Source organism: Antechinus flavipes, chromosome 2 (assembly GCF_016432865.1).
Source record: "Antechinus flavipes isolate AdamAnt ecotype Samford, QLD, Australia chromosome 2, AdamAnt_v2, whole genome shotgun sequence".
Classification (NCBI taxonomy): Eukaryota; Metazoa; Chordata; class Mammalia; order Dasyuromorphia; family Dasyuridae; genus Antechinus; species Antechinus flavipes.
This window is the reverse complement of record NC_067399.1, coordinates 41220077-41237957: the sequence shown is the minus strand read 5'-3', so window position 1 is coordinate 41237957 and position 17881 is coordinate 41220077. Positions and strand designations below refer to the sequence as shown.

Sequence of the window (17881 nt, the reverse complement as noted above, 5' to 3'; positions counted from 1 at the left end):
GGCACAGTCAGAAGGAACACCGCAATCCCGGACCTGCCCGGGGCTGCAGGAGAGAGAGGGGCCCGCGCGGGCTCCCCCAGTCCCCACGAGGAGCTGAGTTGGCCCCGCCTCCGCCTGGGGTAGCGAGGCGCGGGGACCTGAGCCGGATCCTCCTGGTGCACAGAGGGCGCTGCAGCGCCGGAGCAGCGCTTCCGGGGCGGTGCCTCTCGCGGAGAGCCCGGGGCGGGCTTTATCTTTACCTTCAGCTGACCGGCAGAGGAGGTTCTGTGTGCCCGTGTCCGCCCGCCCTCTCACCAGCATCTGCTCTGCTCTCCGTCTCTCCGCCCGCCATGGCACTGCTGCACTCCTGCCGTCTGCTCTCCGGAGCCACCTCCTTCCACCCGGGCCTCGGCGCCGCCGCCGCCGCCAGAGCCAGGTAAAAAGCCGAGGAGCGCGAGGGCGCAGACGATCCCCGTGGGTGAGGAATTTTGTCCTTCTGCGGTTGCCGGCCGCCATGATGACGTCGGGCCCGGAGAGCCGGGACTCGAGGCCGGCGAGGCGGCGCGCTCACGGCTCTCCCATTGGCCCGGGCGGGTTAGAGGGGCGGGACTCGGAGCTGGGGGTGCGCGTGCCCTTGAAAGGGCTCGCTGGAGGGCAGCGCTGCCGGGACCCGAGGCCCAGAAAACCTCCGACGTCCTCGGCCGACCCGGGGATCCGCAAGGGGCCGGCCCAGCTTCCCTGGATCTGGGCCGCTCCTGCAGTCCCTGTCTTTAATGTGGCCTTAAAGCTGAGAGGGGGGTGTCTCGGCAACTCCAGCATGCTCCATCCTCCGCACACGTGTCTAGCTTAGGTCCTAGCTGGAGGGGCCTGGCGTGGGGAGAAAAGTGCCAGAGCCGGAGGGTGGGGGGCTGCTTCTGCCCGCACCGTAATCCTGCGGGCTTGCAGACCACGCTGTCCGGCCTGGGCTCCAGGAGCCCCCGAGGAGCGTGGGGATGTCTGTGGGAGGCCGGTTACACCTACCCCTGGAAAGCGGCGCTCCGAACCCCTTTGCCAGCTGCCTTTCCCAACTAAGTGGGTTAGAGGGGTCGGGACACGATGTAGAGGAGGGGGAAGGTCCCCACTCTTTTTTTGTTCCACGGCCTCTGCCCTCTGATTAATGCAAGATGCATAAGATTAAAAAGTAGATAGAATGTATAAATAAGTTACTCGGGTTTATAAAGGGAGGTGGAAGAACAAAGACCTGTTTAAAGAAATGAATTCACAGACCACAGCTTGTGAATTAGATCTAAGATAACATAAGATTAAAAAGTAGATAAAATAAGTTTATAAAGGGAGGTGGAAGAACAAAGATTTGTTTAAAGAAATGAATTCACAGACCCAGCTAATCCAGGCCAATCTGGATCCACCGTGGATCCAGTGACACCGTGAGGTCCTCCCAGTCTGCCCCTCCCCCCCATTTCCTTCCCATCTCAACCTAGTCAAGGAATGTTTTTTTATTATTCTTTTTCCTGAGGCAATTGGAGTTAAGTGACTTGCCCAGAGTCACACAGCTAGTAAGTGTTAATTGTCTGAGGTCAGGTTTGAACTGGAATCCTCCTGACTTCAGAGCTGGTGCTCTATCCACTGCACTACCTAGCTGCCCCAAGGAATGTTTTTTAGGATGAGTACGTGATACCAGAACATCACAACAAAGCAAGCCACAGGAATGTTGGTTTTCCAGTATATATATAAATATATCATATTCACATGCAATAGTATTATATCTTGATGCCCAGCTTCTTAAACCATAGTTTGCTACCCCAATGTGGGGTAAAGTAACTGAATGTAGGGGTCACAGAATTATGATTTATATCCCAGGGATACATAAAAATTTCTAAAGGGATCATGAGTAGAAAAAGCTTAAGAAATCCTGTTTTAATGTATACACCTTAATTTAAAATTTTTTATTGCTCCCCCCTTCCCCCCCAGTAAATTATGATCTTTTTCTGGTCAGAGGTCTTGCCCCCATGTTGATGGTTGCTGATGATCAGGATTCTTCTGAAGACTATGGCAATTGTAATAGAAAACATCAATGAAGTTTGCCAAGTCAATTGGCTCTTCTTTTCACTTGAATATTTAGAGACCATAAAGTTATTAATGGCCTAATTTCAAACTGTTGGGTTGTGTAGTCAGAACACACTCAACATTTATAGATTGTTTACTATTTTATATGCCTTTCATGACTTCCCTAAACAATTACAGCAGTGACAGCAGAAAACACTGATCACTGTAGCAGACATGTTGATAATGAAAAAATTTTAAATACTGCAAGAATAACCAAAATGTGATGCAAAGATATGTGTAAGCACATGCTGTTGGAAAAATAGCACCAGTAGGCTTGCTGAAGGCAGGATTGCCACAGACCTTCAATTTGTAAAACAATATACATTAAAAAAAAAAAAAAGTATCTGAAGCATAATAAAAAGAGAAATTTAAATTGCTTTTGTGGGTGCTACGCTAATGAATGTATTCTCATCCAGTGGCCAAATTTATTTGTATGTGGTTTCTTTTGACTAAATATGATTTTTTTTCCCCTTAAAGCTAACAAATTCATTTTTCTGTTCTGCAAGGATGAATGATAAACTGAATCCTGGAAGAACCTAATATGATAGATGAAGGAACTGGAACCCAGAGGGCTAACTTACTTGCCAGTGTGACTTTCTTATTTTCAGCTCTAATGTGTACCATGAAATCCACTAGAGAAATAAAAGCTAGATTTTGAGCTTAGAACAGAATTAGGGATATTGAAGTTACCAAATTGAATCTGGATGTGGAGACTAGAGTTTTTTCCAGAAATAGTTCTCTGCAGAAAGTAAAATAAAATTAGGGGGGTGAGGATAATAATGTTGGAAGAGAAGACTACAAAGTCATAGTTTCATGACCAAAAAAAAATGGAGTTTCTAAAACATTCTAAGATATGAATTCACAGGAATCGTCTTCTCATATTAGATATGGAGCTATTTACCAAAAATTTTCCCCAGTTCCTTCTGCTGATCTTCAGCGCACAGCATCTAATGGAGAATAGCCTCAGAAGGAGGGTTGTTTGACATTCCTACAATTAAGTTAGAAATGTAAATGAAGCCTTTCTATTAGCTTCATTTTGACTTGCAAGGACACTGAAATTCAAATCCAAGTCCTTGATAGGTAGTGCACAATGCATTCAGTATTTATGATCTCAAATAAAATGTGCCTCTACAATTCTTTGATCATTTAATGTTCTTCTTCCCTGGCCATCTGCTCAAACATAGCATAGTCTGGGCTTACTTAGGGAGCAGCCACCAGAGGACAGGGGAAAAAAAAAACAAAAGAAAACCTTTAAGTCCTGACCCACTTACATGCCAGGTTTCTTACAAATATTTGACCCTCACAGCAATCTTGAGAGGAGAGTGCTATTTTCATCCACACTTTGCAGTTGAGGAAACTGAGGCAAGTATTTGAATGTTTACTCCCTTGAAACAGTAAAACTTTTATTTTGACCTTTGGGGATAGTTATCTTTCTGAAATGACTCCATTTGGCAAAATATTTGAGTTCTTATCAGGCTAAATAATAATCAAGAGACCAATGAGAAACTATTTCCTCCCCAGAACTACATAAAAAATTTAGCCAGAAGGCCTGATGCGATACGAGAGGGTATCCATCAGTGCCTCCCAAGGTGACCAGACATCTGGGATTCTGCATTGAGATATATAGAATGGGAGGCTCCCTGAGAAAGCCTCAGGATAGGAATTGGAAGCTCAAAGATCAACTAGTACCAACCAGTGTGGTACCACATGACTCAAGCTAGACCCAGATATCTGAGTTTCTAACATACTATTCTGAGATCTCCTAAGATAGAGTGAACCTCAAAGAGCCAGGGAGGTCCTCACCCTGAGACATTAAAGTCCCCACAAGAATTCATGGTAGAGGGCCAACCACCTCTCTTGAAAACACAGCAGGAGGCAGAGTAAAAACCCTATCCAAGAATGAACCCCTCCTCAAAACAAACAGATATCATTGACTCTGTGAGAACTCAGTAAATAGTAGTACAAAATAAAAAGATGGGGGGGAAGAAGGGAAGAAAATACATACTAGATGTTAGATTTTGTTTGTTTTTAACCAACCTGAAAAACAGGTCAAGGAGAGATCATTTGAGATTCACTGGACTTCATGAAAATCATGATTTTTAAAAATCCTGGACACAGTAGTTCAATAAATCATGAAAGAAAACTGCCCAGATCTGTGAGATTCAGAAAGCAAAGTGAAGATAGATAGAATCCATTGATGAACTTAAAAAAAAAAAAAAAAAAAAAAAGGGACTGCAGGGAGACCCACACATGCTTCTGGAGGTTTCTATCACCCCTTTATGGCTAAACTTCTTGCGAAGGCTGTCTCCACTTCCATATTCCTCTCTCAGCTCTTGCAGACCAGCTTCTAACTTCATCATTCAACCAAAGCTCTGCCATTATCACATTTAATGACTTTTTCTCCATCCTCGTGTTTCTTCACCTCCTGGCAAACTTTGACATTGTTGATCACTTTCTGATACTCTCCTAAATTTTTGTGACACTCTTCTCTGCTAGCTGCCTGATAGTCATTCTGTCTTCTTGGCTGAATCTTCATCTAAGTCACTCCACTAACTTTGTTACCTCAAGTCTCTGTCTTGGGGCATCTTATCTTCTCCTTTTTTTTATCCCATTTCACTTGATGATCTCAGATTTTTTTGATCTTAGTGTTTTTAGTTATAATCTCTGTTCAGATATTCATATCTACCTATCCAGCCCTAACTTCTGTTCTAACCTCCAGTCTTACATCTCAAATTGCCTATTAGACATTGCAAACTAGATGACCCACGGACCTCTTAAACTCACACTCTCCAAAACTAGACTTAGTAACTTTCCCTCTCAAATGTCTCCCTCTTCCTGACTTCCTCATTTACTGTCAAGGCTCACAGCCTATATATGTCATCCTCAGCCCCTCACTTTGACCCCATTACCCAACTGGTTGTCAAGTCTTACTCTTCACCACATTATCGCGGTATACTCCCTTCTCTCCTGGCAATACCATCATTTGTGTGTAGGCATTTATTACCTCAAACTTAGATCATTAGGCTCTAGGCTATTCTAATGATAGCCTGCTCTTTGGCCTCCATGCTAAATGTTCTCCCTCCTCCAAACCATTATCCCATTCATCTACAAATTGACCTTCCTAAATGCAAGTCTGACCATATTGCCCCCCATTTAAGATAGATTCCCATTACCTTCAAGAACTAGTGGAAAATCTGTTTGGGGTTTGTAAAGCCCTCTAGCCTAACCTCTTCCAGTATCTCCCTGAGATGACTTCCAAATCATCCTGTGTATCTACATTTAATTGTTATCTCCTCCATCAGACTTTGAGGTACTTGAAAGATAGGGTAATCTTTTGCCTTTCTTTGTGAAGGCCTAGAGACTCTCAGGCCCTACTCCATCCACCTACATTTAGCACAGCTGTTTGGCACTTTGTAGATCCTTAACAAATGTGGCCTGACTGATAGGAAACCCTTTAATATACTATCAAAAGGAAGAGATAGAATCACAGTCAATAATAGCTTCCCCAATAAAACTGAGTATAACCCTTTAAGGGAGAAAAAGGGGCCTATAATGAAGAGAGAGCTTTAAAAATTCTGGTGGTGAGACCAAAGCTGAGTTTGAATTTTGAAATATTAACTTGTCTTATTAAGTACTTTTTCATGATAAGGCATGCTGCCCACCTTGTGACAAAAAGGCAATGGACTCGAAGTACAGATTGAGACATTTTTTTGGATGTGGCTCATGTTAAGATTTGTTTTGTATGACTAAATGTTTGTAAAAAGGGTTTTGCTTTTTACAAGGAGAGCGTGGTGCTGAACAGGAGACAATACAAATTATCTTTGAAAAATTCTTTAAAAACACTGGAGTCCAGAGAAACATAGGTATATTTTTTTTTGAAGAATTAAAAAGATCCTTACGATAAAATAAAGAAGTAAATGTTCAATTTTCCCAGTTTATTGAGGAAATTTAATGAGATAAATGGGGGGGGGGGGGTTGGTTTTGTTCTTGTGGTTTGAAAAAGGGGAAAAGAAGAGTTCGAGGAATACATGAGTGTGTAAGCACAAAGAAAGGTGGGGAATATGACCACATCTTTGGGATTCATGAGAAGACTACATATATGAGAGAAGGGGTGGGGAGAGTGGAGGTAATAGGAACCTCACTCTGGAGTGAAATGGACAGCGGAAGGCTGAGTATGTGTACTTGTGCACACAGACACAAAAATTAATGTAGAAATATATCCAATTCAAGTAGGAAACTGGGGTGGCCAGGGATAGTTAAAAGGGAGGATATTCCCAGGGTCATTGGAAAGGTCACAAACTTCCCTGGGGGGAAGGGTAAACTATTTAAAGGGCTGCTTTAGATTGGCTGGACAAATTGTGAATATTAGGGAATAATTAATTGTACCTTAAATGGTGAAGAAGATAATCTCAAAGAATCCTGGGTAATAAGAACTGATGTTGAATAAAGGGAGCAGAACTAGAACAGTGTATGCAAGTATCAAAAAGATAACAATTCCAGGACATTGAAGGACTCTGAGCACTGACTAGTTGTGTCTCCTAAAGACCCATTTCACAGATGTAATGTACAAGATGCAGAGGCACACATCGTTGGACATAGCTACTGGATACCTTTGCTTGGCTCATTTGGCACTAGATGGGAGTAGGGAGGGAATTGTCCCCTTCTTATTCTGAATTAATGAAGGGAGCAGTTGATAATAACAATAGGGATATCCTAAAAAGAGACCATTCTACCTTTTTAAATGCACAAAACAAAAGGAACCCCAAAGGAGCAGGGCAATTTTAAAAGTAACATGTAGGAAAGAATCTGGAATGGTAATGTAGTAATAATTAGAAATGGAAAGTATAGCTTTCAAGTATTACCAAGTCAACAGCATTTATGAAACTCATTCAGTTACTTTGTGGCACACATTTTAAGTGCAAGGGATACAAAGAAAAACCAAGAAACAATCCTCTATCTCTAGGAGTTTACAGTCTAATGTATGAGACAATGATCAATCGACAGAAGGAATGAGTATGAGAAAGTGATAATTGGTGGGAAAGGCTTCTTGTAAAAGGTGAGGTTTTAACTGGCATAGGAAGGAAGCCAGAGAAACCATGAAATTCAAAAGAATTGGTTCTGGTGTAGAGTATTTCATTGAAAATATACAAAATTAGGTGTAGAATATAGCTTACATTCTTGAAAAATAGACTACTAGCCGCTGGCAGATTTTTAAATATATTATGGCTATTTAATATAAACAACTTTTGGTTGTAGTTGGGGGACTTGGCTTCAATAGAGAGTAAATGCCTATTTCCTACATTTTCTATAGTATAAGTTTGTTTAGCTATTTCCTTCTATTAGTACATTTTCTTGGACCGCTTTCTGGTGGAGGTATGAGTGAGTAGTAACACTGTCCAAAACCAAGAAGCAAATTCACTTTCGCTTTATTCACCTTTGCAAAATCTTATTTTCCAAGTTTTTCCCTTCCTTTCCCAAGACATGAAGCAATTCAATATAAATTAAACATGTACAATTCTTCTAAATATATTTCCAAGAAATATGCTGTGCAAGAAAAATCAGATGAAAAAGGCAGAAAAAAGAAAAAACAAGCAAACCACAAAAAGTGAAAATACTATATTTTGATCCACATTCAATCCCCATAGCCCTCCGTTTCTGGACACAGATGGCTCTTTCCACCACGAGTCTTTTGGAATAGGCCTGAATCACCTCAGTGTTAAGGAGAATGAAGTCCATCACAGTTGATCATCATATAAACTTGTTGTAACCTTACAATGTTCTCTTGGTTCTTCTCACTTCACTCAGCATCTAACGTAGCCATTCTCCAACTGATGGGCTTCCACTCATTTTCCAGTTTAAGGTTCTTAGAACAATTCAGTAAGCTGGCCAATGTGGTTGAACATAAGATGGTGTCCTTGGAACTATACTTCTCTAATAAGCATTTAGTGAATGTGTGCTTTCCTTTGGTAGCTAGTTGCCCTGTAACCTGAGGTTCTTATCTAGTCACCTGGAAGCATGAGACAACTGAATTTTAAAGATTGAAGTCTTGAATATGCAATGGTATAAAAGATTTTCTTATAAAGAAGTAACTTTTTTTAGGATAGTGGTTTATACCTTGAAGCATTTTTATATCTTGCTAGACCCGTAGGCCTCTACAAAGTTCTTTTTGCCAGAATATTGGTCATGAGACCAAAAGGACGACACCTAGCCTTTTTGTAAAGAGATTGCCTTCTCATTGGAGATTGATCTAACAAATTAGGTTCCTTATATTCCATTTTGTAGAACATCTGTCTGCAGCTTGAGTGGGGAAAGAGTAGATAATTTAACTGATGTGCCATATGTCTCATTTTAGCTCCTGGTGGACCCATGTAGAGATGGGTCCCCCTGATCCCATCTTGGGAGTTACAGAAGCATTTAAGAGGGACACCAATAGTAAGAAGATGAACCTGGGTGTTGGTGCTTACAGAGATGATAATGGGAAGCCTTATGTTCTTCCAAGTGTCCGTAAGGTGAGTTTGGCATATGCTACAGGGCTGGAATTAATTAAAGAGGATCCCTTTGGTACAAATCATTGAAGAAATCAGAAGAGTAGAGTTCTAAATCTAACTTTAGCCTCGTTGGGCTTTTAAGATAAACGGACTGAACTAAATGGCCTCTAAGTGGAATTAAAACAAAAGCATTTGTGTACCATGGGCGCACAAGACAATTTTGCCTCTAATGTGTCACTCTCCACAAGAGATTTTTAATTTCCTGGTAACCTAACCACAAAGTAAATTTCTCTATGCCTTATCGAGTTGGAATTTTTGGAATTGGCACTTGTTCAATTAGGCTGCATTATGAGAAACATCCCGACAGTGGACAGGAGGGGGGCAGCCGCTGAAAAATAAAAGTTACAGGAGAGCTATCCCTTGTTTTGGTAAGGAGCAATGTCCAGCCTTGTGGCTTATTATTTGAAAGCTGTCCAGTGCCTTCTGCAGGTTCAGACATTATCTGCTCACTTTTTGAATGTTACTTTATATGTTGGGGGGTAAGGAACAAGAAGGGGAACCAGGCTTTAAGCTAAATGTCTGTTACCTTCACACTTTTCTGCTGCAGGCAGAGGCTCAAATTGCAGGGAAGAACATGGACAAAGAGTACCTGCCCATCGGAGGACTAGCAGAATTTTGCAAGGCATCAGCAGAGTTGGCCCTGGGAGAAGATAACGAGGTTCTGAAAAACAAACGAGTAAGTCAAAGGAACTTAAGCTGCGGTGAATGCTGTGTCTTCGTTTTGTTTTTTCCCCATTAACTTTATTCATCAGTGACTGTAGGGATTCTCCAGAAGTGGTCACAATCAAAGATTCAGAGTGGGGCCTGCCTGAGAGATAGGAGGATGAGGAGATTTGCTAATCAAATTTTGTTCCCTGTCTTTCAACCTATGTTTCTGTTACTTTTACATAGAATATACTTAAGAAATCTCAGTTTAGACCTGAGGATCTGATCATGCGCACCTCTGAGATCGTAAGCCCCCAAATCCTAAATAAAGAAAGGATTAAGAAGGGATTTGAGAAACATGGGTCCAACCCTTCCTTATTCAGGCCAAGTTGAGAGCTGAGGAAGAAAAGATTGACCTTCTCGCAGCTGTTCTCTCTCCAGAGAATTTGGGTGCTGCTTCTACCGTTACACACATGGAAGGCATCAGCCTACTTTTCTTCTTCACTGTCCCTTCCCCAAAGGGGAAATGGAGAAAGAGATGAGATTTCTTAAAGTCCTACTAGGCATAATTACATTAGTCAGACTGAGAGTCACTACTTTGACAGAAGCCTAGCACATATGGACAGGCGGATATATAGCTGGGTAATAAAAGAGGCCAGTCAGCCCAACCGACTTGGCAGCAGTTAAAACTATGCAAAATAAACAAAGCCAACGCACAAGGCCAAAGTAAATTATTACTGGCAGTATCTAAGTCCTGTTTGCAAGACCAACTGAACTAAGATCATATGTGTTAGAGTTCACAAGCCCAGGAAAAAAGCAAATAATGTCTTCCTTGACCTCAGAGTCAATACTGAAAACACTGATTTGTGGGTGCTGAACCACAGAACTCTTGGTACTGCATTTAGGTACTTTTGAGTCCCAGTTTGCATAATACCACTGACTTCAGGTCTATACCAGTTTTTCCCCTCTTCATGTTGGACACAAAATCTTGAAGGAAATTCATTAAGACTTCCACAATTGAGAAATTGCTTTGTCTCTGCATCTGGAGTTAACTGTAATCTGAAGGATGATTTTATAATATCCAGTATGCCAAAGATTATAGATATTCGTGGTTTGGGATTTCTGTTCTGTGTTTTAAATTTAATCCAAGTTTAATAGGGTGAAAATTTTCTTCCATTTTTGTATAGCATCTTTTAAAATAATACCTAGTATTTATATAGCACTTGCAAAGCTTCCCCCTTCTCTTCCTCCCCCCCCCCCCCCCCCCCCCCCAGGCAGTTGAGGTTAAGTAACTTGCTCAAGGTCACACAGCTAGGAAATGATAAGTGTCTGAGGCCAGATTTGAACTCAGATCCTCCTGACATCAGGACTGGTGCTCTACCTAGCTACCTCAATTTGTAAAGCATTTTACATAGTGTCTTGTTTGATCCTCACAACAAACTATTCTACAGTTGAGGAAACTGAGGCAGACATTAGTTAAGTTACTCACCATGGGTCATGCGGCTGGGAAGTGCCTGAGGCTGGATTTGAACTGAGATATTTCTGATTCCACTGAATACTTAGCTAACTATTTGATAGATTTCTGGTTTTGTTTCTTTGAATCCTGCTTCATGTTCTGAAAGCCATGGGCAGCAGAACACAGACTCTGAAAGGGCCAGTCAAGCTGTTAAGTCTTTGATTGTGGGTCCATGAAAAGTCTTTCTTTCAGCTGAGGACCCTACCTGGCAGTATCAGAGAAGTTAGGATCCAGTTGGCCGTAAGGAGATGGGTCTTTCCTAAGAGTAACATTAGTTAGCTGGAGGAAAATTGGGGTCTGTATCATTGGGAAGAAGGCCTGCAAATGACATCACAGATCCATGACAAACAAGTGAATATGAATAGACCACTGAAACTTTCTGAGCTTCAGTTTCCCAACCTGGAATATGGAAAGAATAGTCCCTCCAAATAACTAAGACTTAGGGCTAAAAGAGGCTTTCAAGATCATCTCATCTTTTGCAAAGAGGAGGCCAGAGCCACAGAAAAAAAGGGGAGGCAGGTGACCAAGCCTAGATTTGGGGCCTTGAAGAAGAGGCAGGCTAGTCACTCTTGGAGGACTCTCAAATAAGAAGGCCATGTTGACTTCCTTTTTAGTACTTTATTTTCTTCTGTATAGAAAGTCAGAGAAAAAATTTTGGACCCTTTATATTCTGTATATATCATAAAAGTTTTACAAACTTAAGAGCCTTCTGAAATTCCAGTTTTGTGCTCAGGACAGATTGGTTCATCTACCCATTTCATTGCCAAGTGAACTGGTGATAGGGCTTAGTCCAGTGACTGAGTCAGATGGGATATAATCACTTTGGAACATGATTTCAGCTTCTAAAATGAGAAGGGGTATTAAGGGCAATGTTGGCTAATTATTCTGCTCAACTTAAATTATGTTAATTAGCACTGAACATAGAGGCTCTCTTTGACTGGCTTTTTTGTCTTTTGTTCTTAGTATGTCACCGTACAGACCATTTCTGGAACCGGAGCATTGAGGGTGGGAGCCAGTTTTCTGGTGAGTCTAGGACTCTTGGGTTTGATAATGATGCTTTTCTCCTTGGGTTAGAGTTGACAAATTATGTCTTATTAGAAGGGATTCTTTTCAGGGAAGGAAAATAAATAGTTTCAACTGTGATGCATAAATTTTTTTCTTTTTATTTTCCCTTTTGCCCATTCCTCACTATATCTTTTAGCAAAGGTTCTTCAAATTCAGCCGGGATGTCTATCTTCCAAAACCCTCCTGGGGCAACCACACCCCCATCTTCCGGGATGCTGGCATGCAGCTGAATGGCTATCGCTACTATGATCCCAAGACTTGTGGCTTTGACTTCACTGGAGCCATGGAAGACATTTCAGTAAGTGTAGCCTTCAGAGAAGAGGAAAATGCATATGAAAAACAATGCAGTGGGTATACATTTCACAGAATACCCTGCCCCATCACATTCAATTCAGCCAGGCTTTATATTAAATGCTTACTAGGTACAAGACTCTGAGAACACAAAGATACAGATTGGTAAAATCCTTGCCTTTAAGGAGCTGATGTTGTTCACATTTTAGTGGCTTTTGTAGGTCATAGAATACGGCCCATTCACTGTAAAGCAACCTAAAGGTTAATGGGGTGTTTGTTTTTAATCTTTGTAGAAAATCCCAGAACAGAGTGTCATCCTTCTGCACGCCTGTGCTCACAACCCCACTGGAGTGGATCCTCGTCCTGAGCAGTGGAAAGAAATAGCATCCGTGGTAAAGGTGAGTTGTCCTGGATGAACAGCAATACATGGCAAAAGAATTTTGGCATAAACTGATTACAGTTGAGATTGCATGGGATATATATAGAGTGATGGTGGCCTAGCTTATGGTTCTAATGCACAGGCAGGTTGTGGTCCTTCACTTCTGGTTCCCCGTCACAAGAACTCTGCCAGCCAGAATCTGGTAATAGCTCAGTGTTGTTTGGCAGGACTTCCTGAAGACAGGTCAATAAAATCATTTATCTAGCCACAAAGTGCTTGCTAAAGTGCCTGAAATTGGAGTTGAGAAAATCCGAGTTCCAATCTTGCCTTATACACGATATGGGCATGTGAGCCTGGGTGGGTTCTCTCATCTGTGTGGGATAACAGTGCCCACTAATATAATTTTCGCGAGGACCAAATGTTATCATGTTTATATAGTTCTTTGTACACATCTTAATAGCTCACATTTCTATAGCTCAGGGGTCCTCAAACTATGGCCCGTGGACCGGATGCAGCAGCTGAGGACAATTATCCCCTTCACCCAGAGCTATGAAGTTTCTTTATTTAAAGGCCCACAAAACAAAGTTTTTGGTTTTACTATAGTCTGGCCCTCCAACAGTCTGAGGGACAGTGAACTGGCCCCCTATTTAAAAAGTTTGAGGACCCCTGCATAGCTCATGATTATTTAAAAGCATAGGGTTGGCTCTACCTGAAGAAATTAAATTGATTCCACAACATTTTAAAACCGATTCTCTTCTATAATTGAACTTTTGCTATATAACTGCCCCATTTTCCCTTTGAGTTAATTTAAAGGTGTAATTAAAAGAAAAGTTGTTATCTGCCATCCATTGTCTTAAAAGCCAATCTGGCAAATTTCCACAGGGTATATTGTCCATCCTTGCCAGTCCTTATACAGTTAAGGAGGGTCTTATCTCCCTAACAAATTCTTTTAGGTATCAAAAAATCACTAACTCAGTTCCACAATAAGATTGCAAGATAGGCTAGGTCCTATAAAACGATTAACATTCCTTAATTGTCAGAGAGAGCTGCTTACTAGCCCCATGTGGGTGCTAGCCTGATTTCTTTAAAATAACTGATCATGTCCCCATCCCTAGAATGCTCTCTGTCCTTTAACTAAATGAATTGTCTTCCCCCCCTACCCAGCTCCCCAAAACTTATATTAAGACTGAGAAACCCAGTCTCAACATCTTTTAGTCATTAAGAGATACTATTGACTCAGTTTATTTTACTGCTGATCTAACTGATAAATTGATCATGCTCAGACCATTGTCTCTCAGTTTACCTAAATTTCCAAATGTAACAGTATGTAATATGCACACATTTACCTACTAGATGCCACTCAGGGAAATGCATTTAGATGCAGTTTCTCTTTGTAAATTCTTCAGATTGACTAATTAAAACTTTATCCTATTTCTTTGTAGCAAAAGAAGCTCTTTGCCTTTTTTGACATGGCATACCAAGGCTTTGCCAGTGGAGATGGCAACAAGGATGCCTGGGCTGTTCGCCACTTCATTGATCAGGGCATTAATGTGTCTCTCTGTCAGTCATATGCCAAGAACATGGGCCTGTATGGTAAGCAGGAACACGTGATTGGTTGGTTTCCCCATTGGACTCTGGGAAGAATCAGGGGTGGCAGGTATTCTACAGAGGTGGACTTGAAGTGCATTTGATTTAGCCTTATTTTTCATATTATATTTTACCCAGAAGAAATAATTTGAGATCTAGGAGAATTAATTGACAGTTTTGTCAGACAAGTCCTTGTTCCTGTGTCCTTTTAACTTTGGAACAAGTATCTCATCTGGTAAAGATAACCAACCACCTCTTTTGTTCAATGAAGTGGCCCAAGTGACATAATTGAACTTGAATGAGTACACTCTTCATCCTTGGATCCTCCAGAAACCCACCAAACTCTTAAAACTGGGGAGGGGAGGCAGAAAAGGATCATCCAAGCTGCTTTTGGGCCTGAGTCACATTGGTCAGAGTGATATTTCTCCTGAGGACAAATTGTTTTGGGGTGCTTTCATTTGCAGAAAACTGTAGGGCAAATTCAGTGTCTGCTTTAGCCGGGCAAGCTGTTAAAAGACTCGTGTGACCTGCCTTCTCTTCCAGGTGAACGTGTGGGAGCCTTTACCGTGGTTTGTAAAGATGCTGACGAAGCTAAAAGGGTAGAATCCCAGCTGAAAATCCTGATTCGTCCCATGTATTCCAATCCCCCTCTCAATGGGGCCCGAATTGCCTCCACGATCCTAAATAGTCCTGATCTGAGGAGCCAGTGGTAAATAAGTGTCCAATGCTGATTTCCCGGCTTCCAGGGTGGTTCTTGTGGGAGGTGGAGTTATCCAAGATCTTGGTTAGAGAGTAAGAGGTCATCTAATCAACCCCCTTGTTAGAGCTGAGGCCCAGAGCAGCAGAATCCAGGACCTCTCATTAAAATCCCTTTCCAATATACCTCGCTACTTCACTTTGTCCCGATAGTCAAGTTGACAGCTCTTCCCATACCGTGACTTTCAGAAGAGATGAAAATCTGTGAGACAGTCATAGCATTTCTATGTACTTTGTACATTTCTATGTTCAAATTGACATAGTGAATACAGCTAGCAAAGGGCTTTACATTTTCCCATAGATAACATCTGTGATTGGCTTTAATTGACATTGTACTAAGTGCGCCATCTAAAATTCTCACAGGGCCTAGACCCCAAGTAGCCCTGACTGTTAGAAGTAAATGGCTTAATGTTCTCTGCTGCCTGTAGATTTGCTCTTTCTCCTGATAGGGCCCTCTCTCCATAACTAACTGGGATCTGGAGCTTTCTAGAATTAGCAGAGGAGGACTTAACAGTTCTCTAGCTTCATTGAACACCTTGGGCTCCTCCTTAGACTGGCTATATTGGTTACTGCAGCTGCTCGATCAAAATAGCGTTCTTCCCACACAGCAGAAAGCTGAGACGGTCTCCTCCGGCGGGAATTAGAATCCAGGGGCTTCTGGCAGAAGTCTGAAGAAGCTTGAGGGGAAGGGGCGGAGCAGGGCGCTTGCTGCTTTCTGAGGCCCGTGACTCTTTTTCCTAGGCTGCAGGAAGTGAAAGGCATGGCAGATCGCATCATTAGCATGCGCACCCAGCTGGTGTCCAACCTCAAGAAAGAGGGCTCCACCCACAATTGGCAGCACATCACTGACCAGATTGGCATGTTTTGTTTCACAGGCCTGAAACCCGAGCAGGTGAGTGGGCAGCTTGTGCTACTTGCCACAAGCTGAAAGGCTGCTTCCAAAATCACACGGGGGATTTTCATGAGAGATTTTTAGCTGTTCTTCTGTTAAAGGGGAGGAAGGTGTTTATGAGAAAGAGACACCAGAAAGGATAGAGAAAGACTGAGTCTTTTTCCTTAGAAAAACCGTATTAAACAAGCAGTGATTGTGTGTAAGAAGAACAGGTTTTTTTCCTGTTTTTTTCTATTAAATGTTAAATTTAGTATTTTTAACCTGTATGAGTGTGTATAGTTTCACCTTTTCACCTCCAGGGTCATTATATTCTTTGCCATTTTAAAACAGCATAGGATGTTAGAAATTGCAGAGAGGGTATATATGAGAAAGTCATAGATATAAAACCGCTGTAGATTCTGGTTGAGAAAGAGATGAGTCTTCCCTAAGCAGTAAGAAGTGCCCTATTTCTCTTCTCTTTGCAGGTGGAACGGCTGACTAAGGAGTTCTCCGTCTATATGACAAAAGATGGCCGCATTTCTGTAGCAGGGGTCACATCGGGCAATGTCGGGTACCTTGCCCATGCCATTCACCAAGTAACCAAATAACTTCCTGGCAAGATAGAGCAGAGATGAACCTCCCACCTTCAGACTCTGCTGTTTGAGATTCAGAGAAATGATTGGGCTGGCGAAGCGAGGAGTGGTATGAGAGTTTCTTTCAACCACAGTGCTTAATGCTCAACCATTGAAAGTGTCTCAGAAAAGGATCTGTGAGTAGGCTAAGATGCCTGAAACTAGTGTTTGGAGCTTTGAGGGTCTAATCCAAATTCCCCAACCCATCTTACCCAACTTTTTCAAAACTTTTTATGTTTACAGGAACTCTACCAAAAATTCTGCCCTAAAACCAAAATTCCTCCACTTCTCCCCTTCCCCTGATCTTAGCTCATCCGACATGACAGTGTTGTTTAAGAGCTTTAATCTAGGTCATAAATATCTCTTAGCCCACGTAACAGAAATCTCTGTGGTGCTAAAGCTTCCAAAGAAGGTTTGCCCAATTCTAACTCCCACCTCCTCTTGGCCTCCATGACTGGTAGAAGGTGCTGTTGTGTAGCCTCTCAGCTTCAAGAAATAGCAGACAAGTGAGGCAGCTCTCACCATTGGATGTCTAAGTCTTTTAACTTTCCTCTCTCCCCCATTTTTATTGCTGGTCTTTGACCCAAAGATCCAAATCTGTCCTAGTTTGTCTCCCTCGCTCAGATCCTTCCAATCAGGATGCATATTCTTAAAGAATTAAGTCAAAGGTAATTTAGGAAATGATGTTCTCTCCTCCCCTTTCTCAGCAAAAGGTGAAGGAGTTGAATTTGGTAAAAGACAGCACTTTAATATCAGCATCATTGTAAAGTTTTTAATTGTCCCCCTTTCTGCTCCACCAGATCTCATAGTGTGATTGTGCAATAAATAGCCTGTCTCATGACAAGTCTGTATGGGGCAGTCAGTCCTGGGAGAAGAGTATTCTGAGCTGTGGTTGTAAGCTTCTCTGTCTTGCTAGCCGAGTTCAAATGTCAACCTTGAAAAGATCACCCTCCAGTGTAATCATATAGGACTTCATGCAGCCTGGTTTCTCTGTTACAATAAAATTATTGTAGATGGATCACTGTCTCCAAGGTTATTTTTTAAGAGAAAGTAGAGGTGGGAAATTATGTGTGTTCATCTTGTGCAAATTCTCTTTTGCAAAGATATCGGATCTCTGGGGACTAACCATAAGAAAAGAAAATGAAGTTGCTACCAATATCCTTTGGTATCTAGGGCTATACGTAGTTCATGGCATAATATTTAGAAGCCCCCCCTGTCCTGCTTTCACATTGTTCCTTGCAATTACTGCTGCCTGTTGTGTCCATAATATTCTATATGGGGATGCTGAGCCAAGGGGAAACAAGACTTGGATTGTCTTATTTCAGGCTTCTAATATCTTTCCTTTGAAGCCAGTGTTGATCCTGCATCCCTTGAGATTTCAAACTTGACCAAAATACAACTTTAATTCTCTGCTGCTGCCTTTGAGCTGCTGAACAGTTACTCTTGAGTTGTTTAAAAAAAAAAAAAACAACACCTTTGCTTTCATGGGAATTGACTCACCCGCATGTT

General features: G+C 41.9%; 1 protein-coding gene across 1 annotated transcript; it reads left to right on the top strand.

Annotated features, from left to right (window-relative positions):
* The first annotated feature begins 228 nt into the window (after positions 1-228).
* GOT2 (glutamic-oxaloacetic transaminase 2) lies at positions 229-17390 on the top strand. Its single transcript, XM_051974590.1, has 10 exons — positions 229-415; positions 8435-8591; positions 9178-9306; positions 11755-11814; positions 11993-12154; positions 12441-12545; positions 13969-14119; positions 14657-14822; positions 15611-15761; positions 16226-17390. Exons 1-10 carry the CDS (start codon positions 330-332, stop codon positions 16346-16348), a joined length of 1290 nt encoding a protein of 429 aa, XP_051830550.1. The 5' UTR covers positions 229-329; the 3' UTR covers positions 16349-17390.
* The last annotated feature ends 491 nt before the right edge of the window (positions 17391-17881 follow it).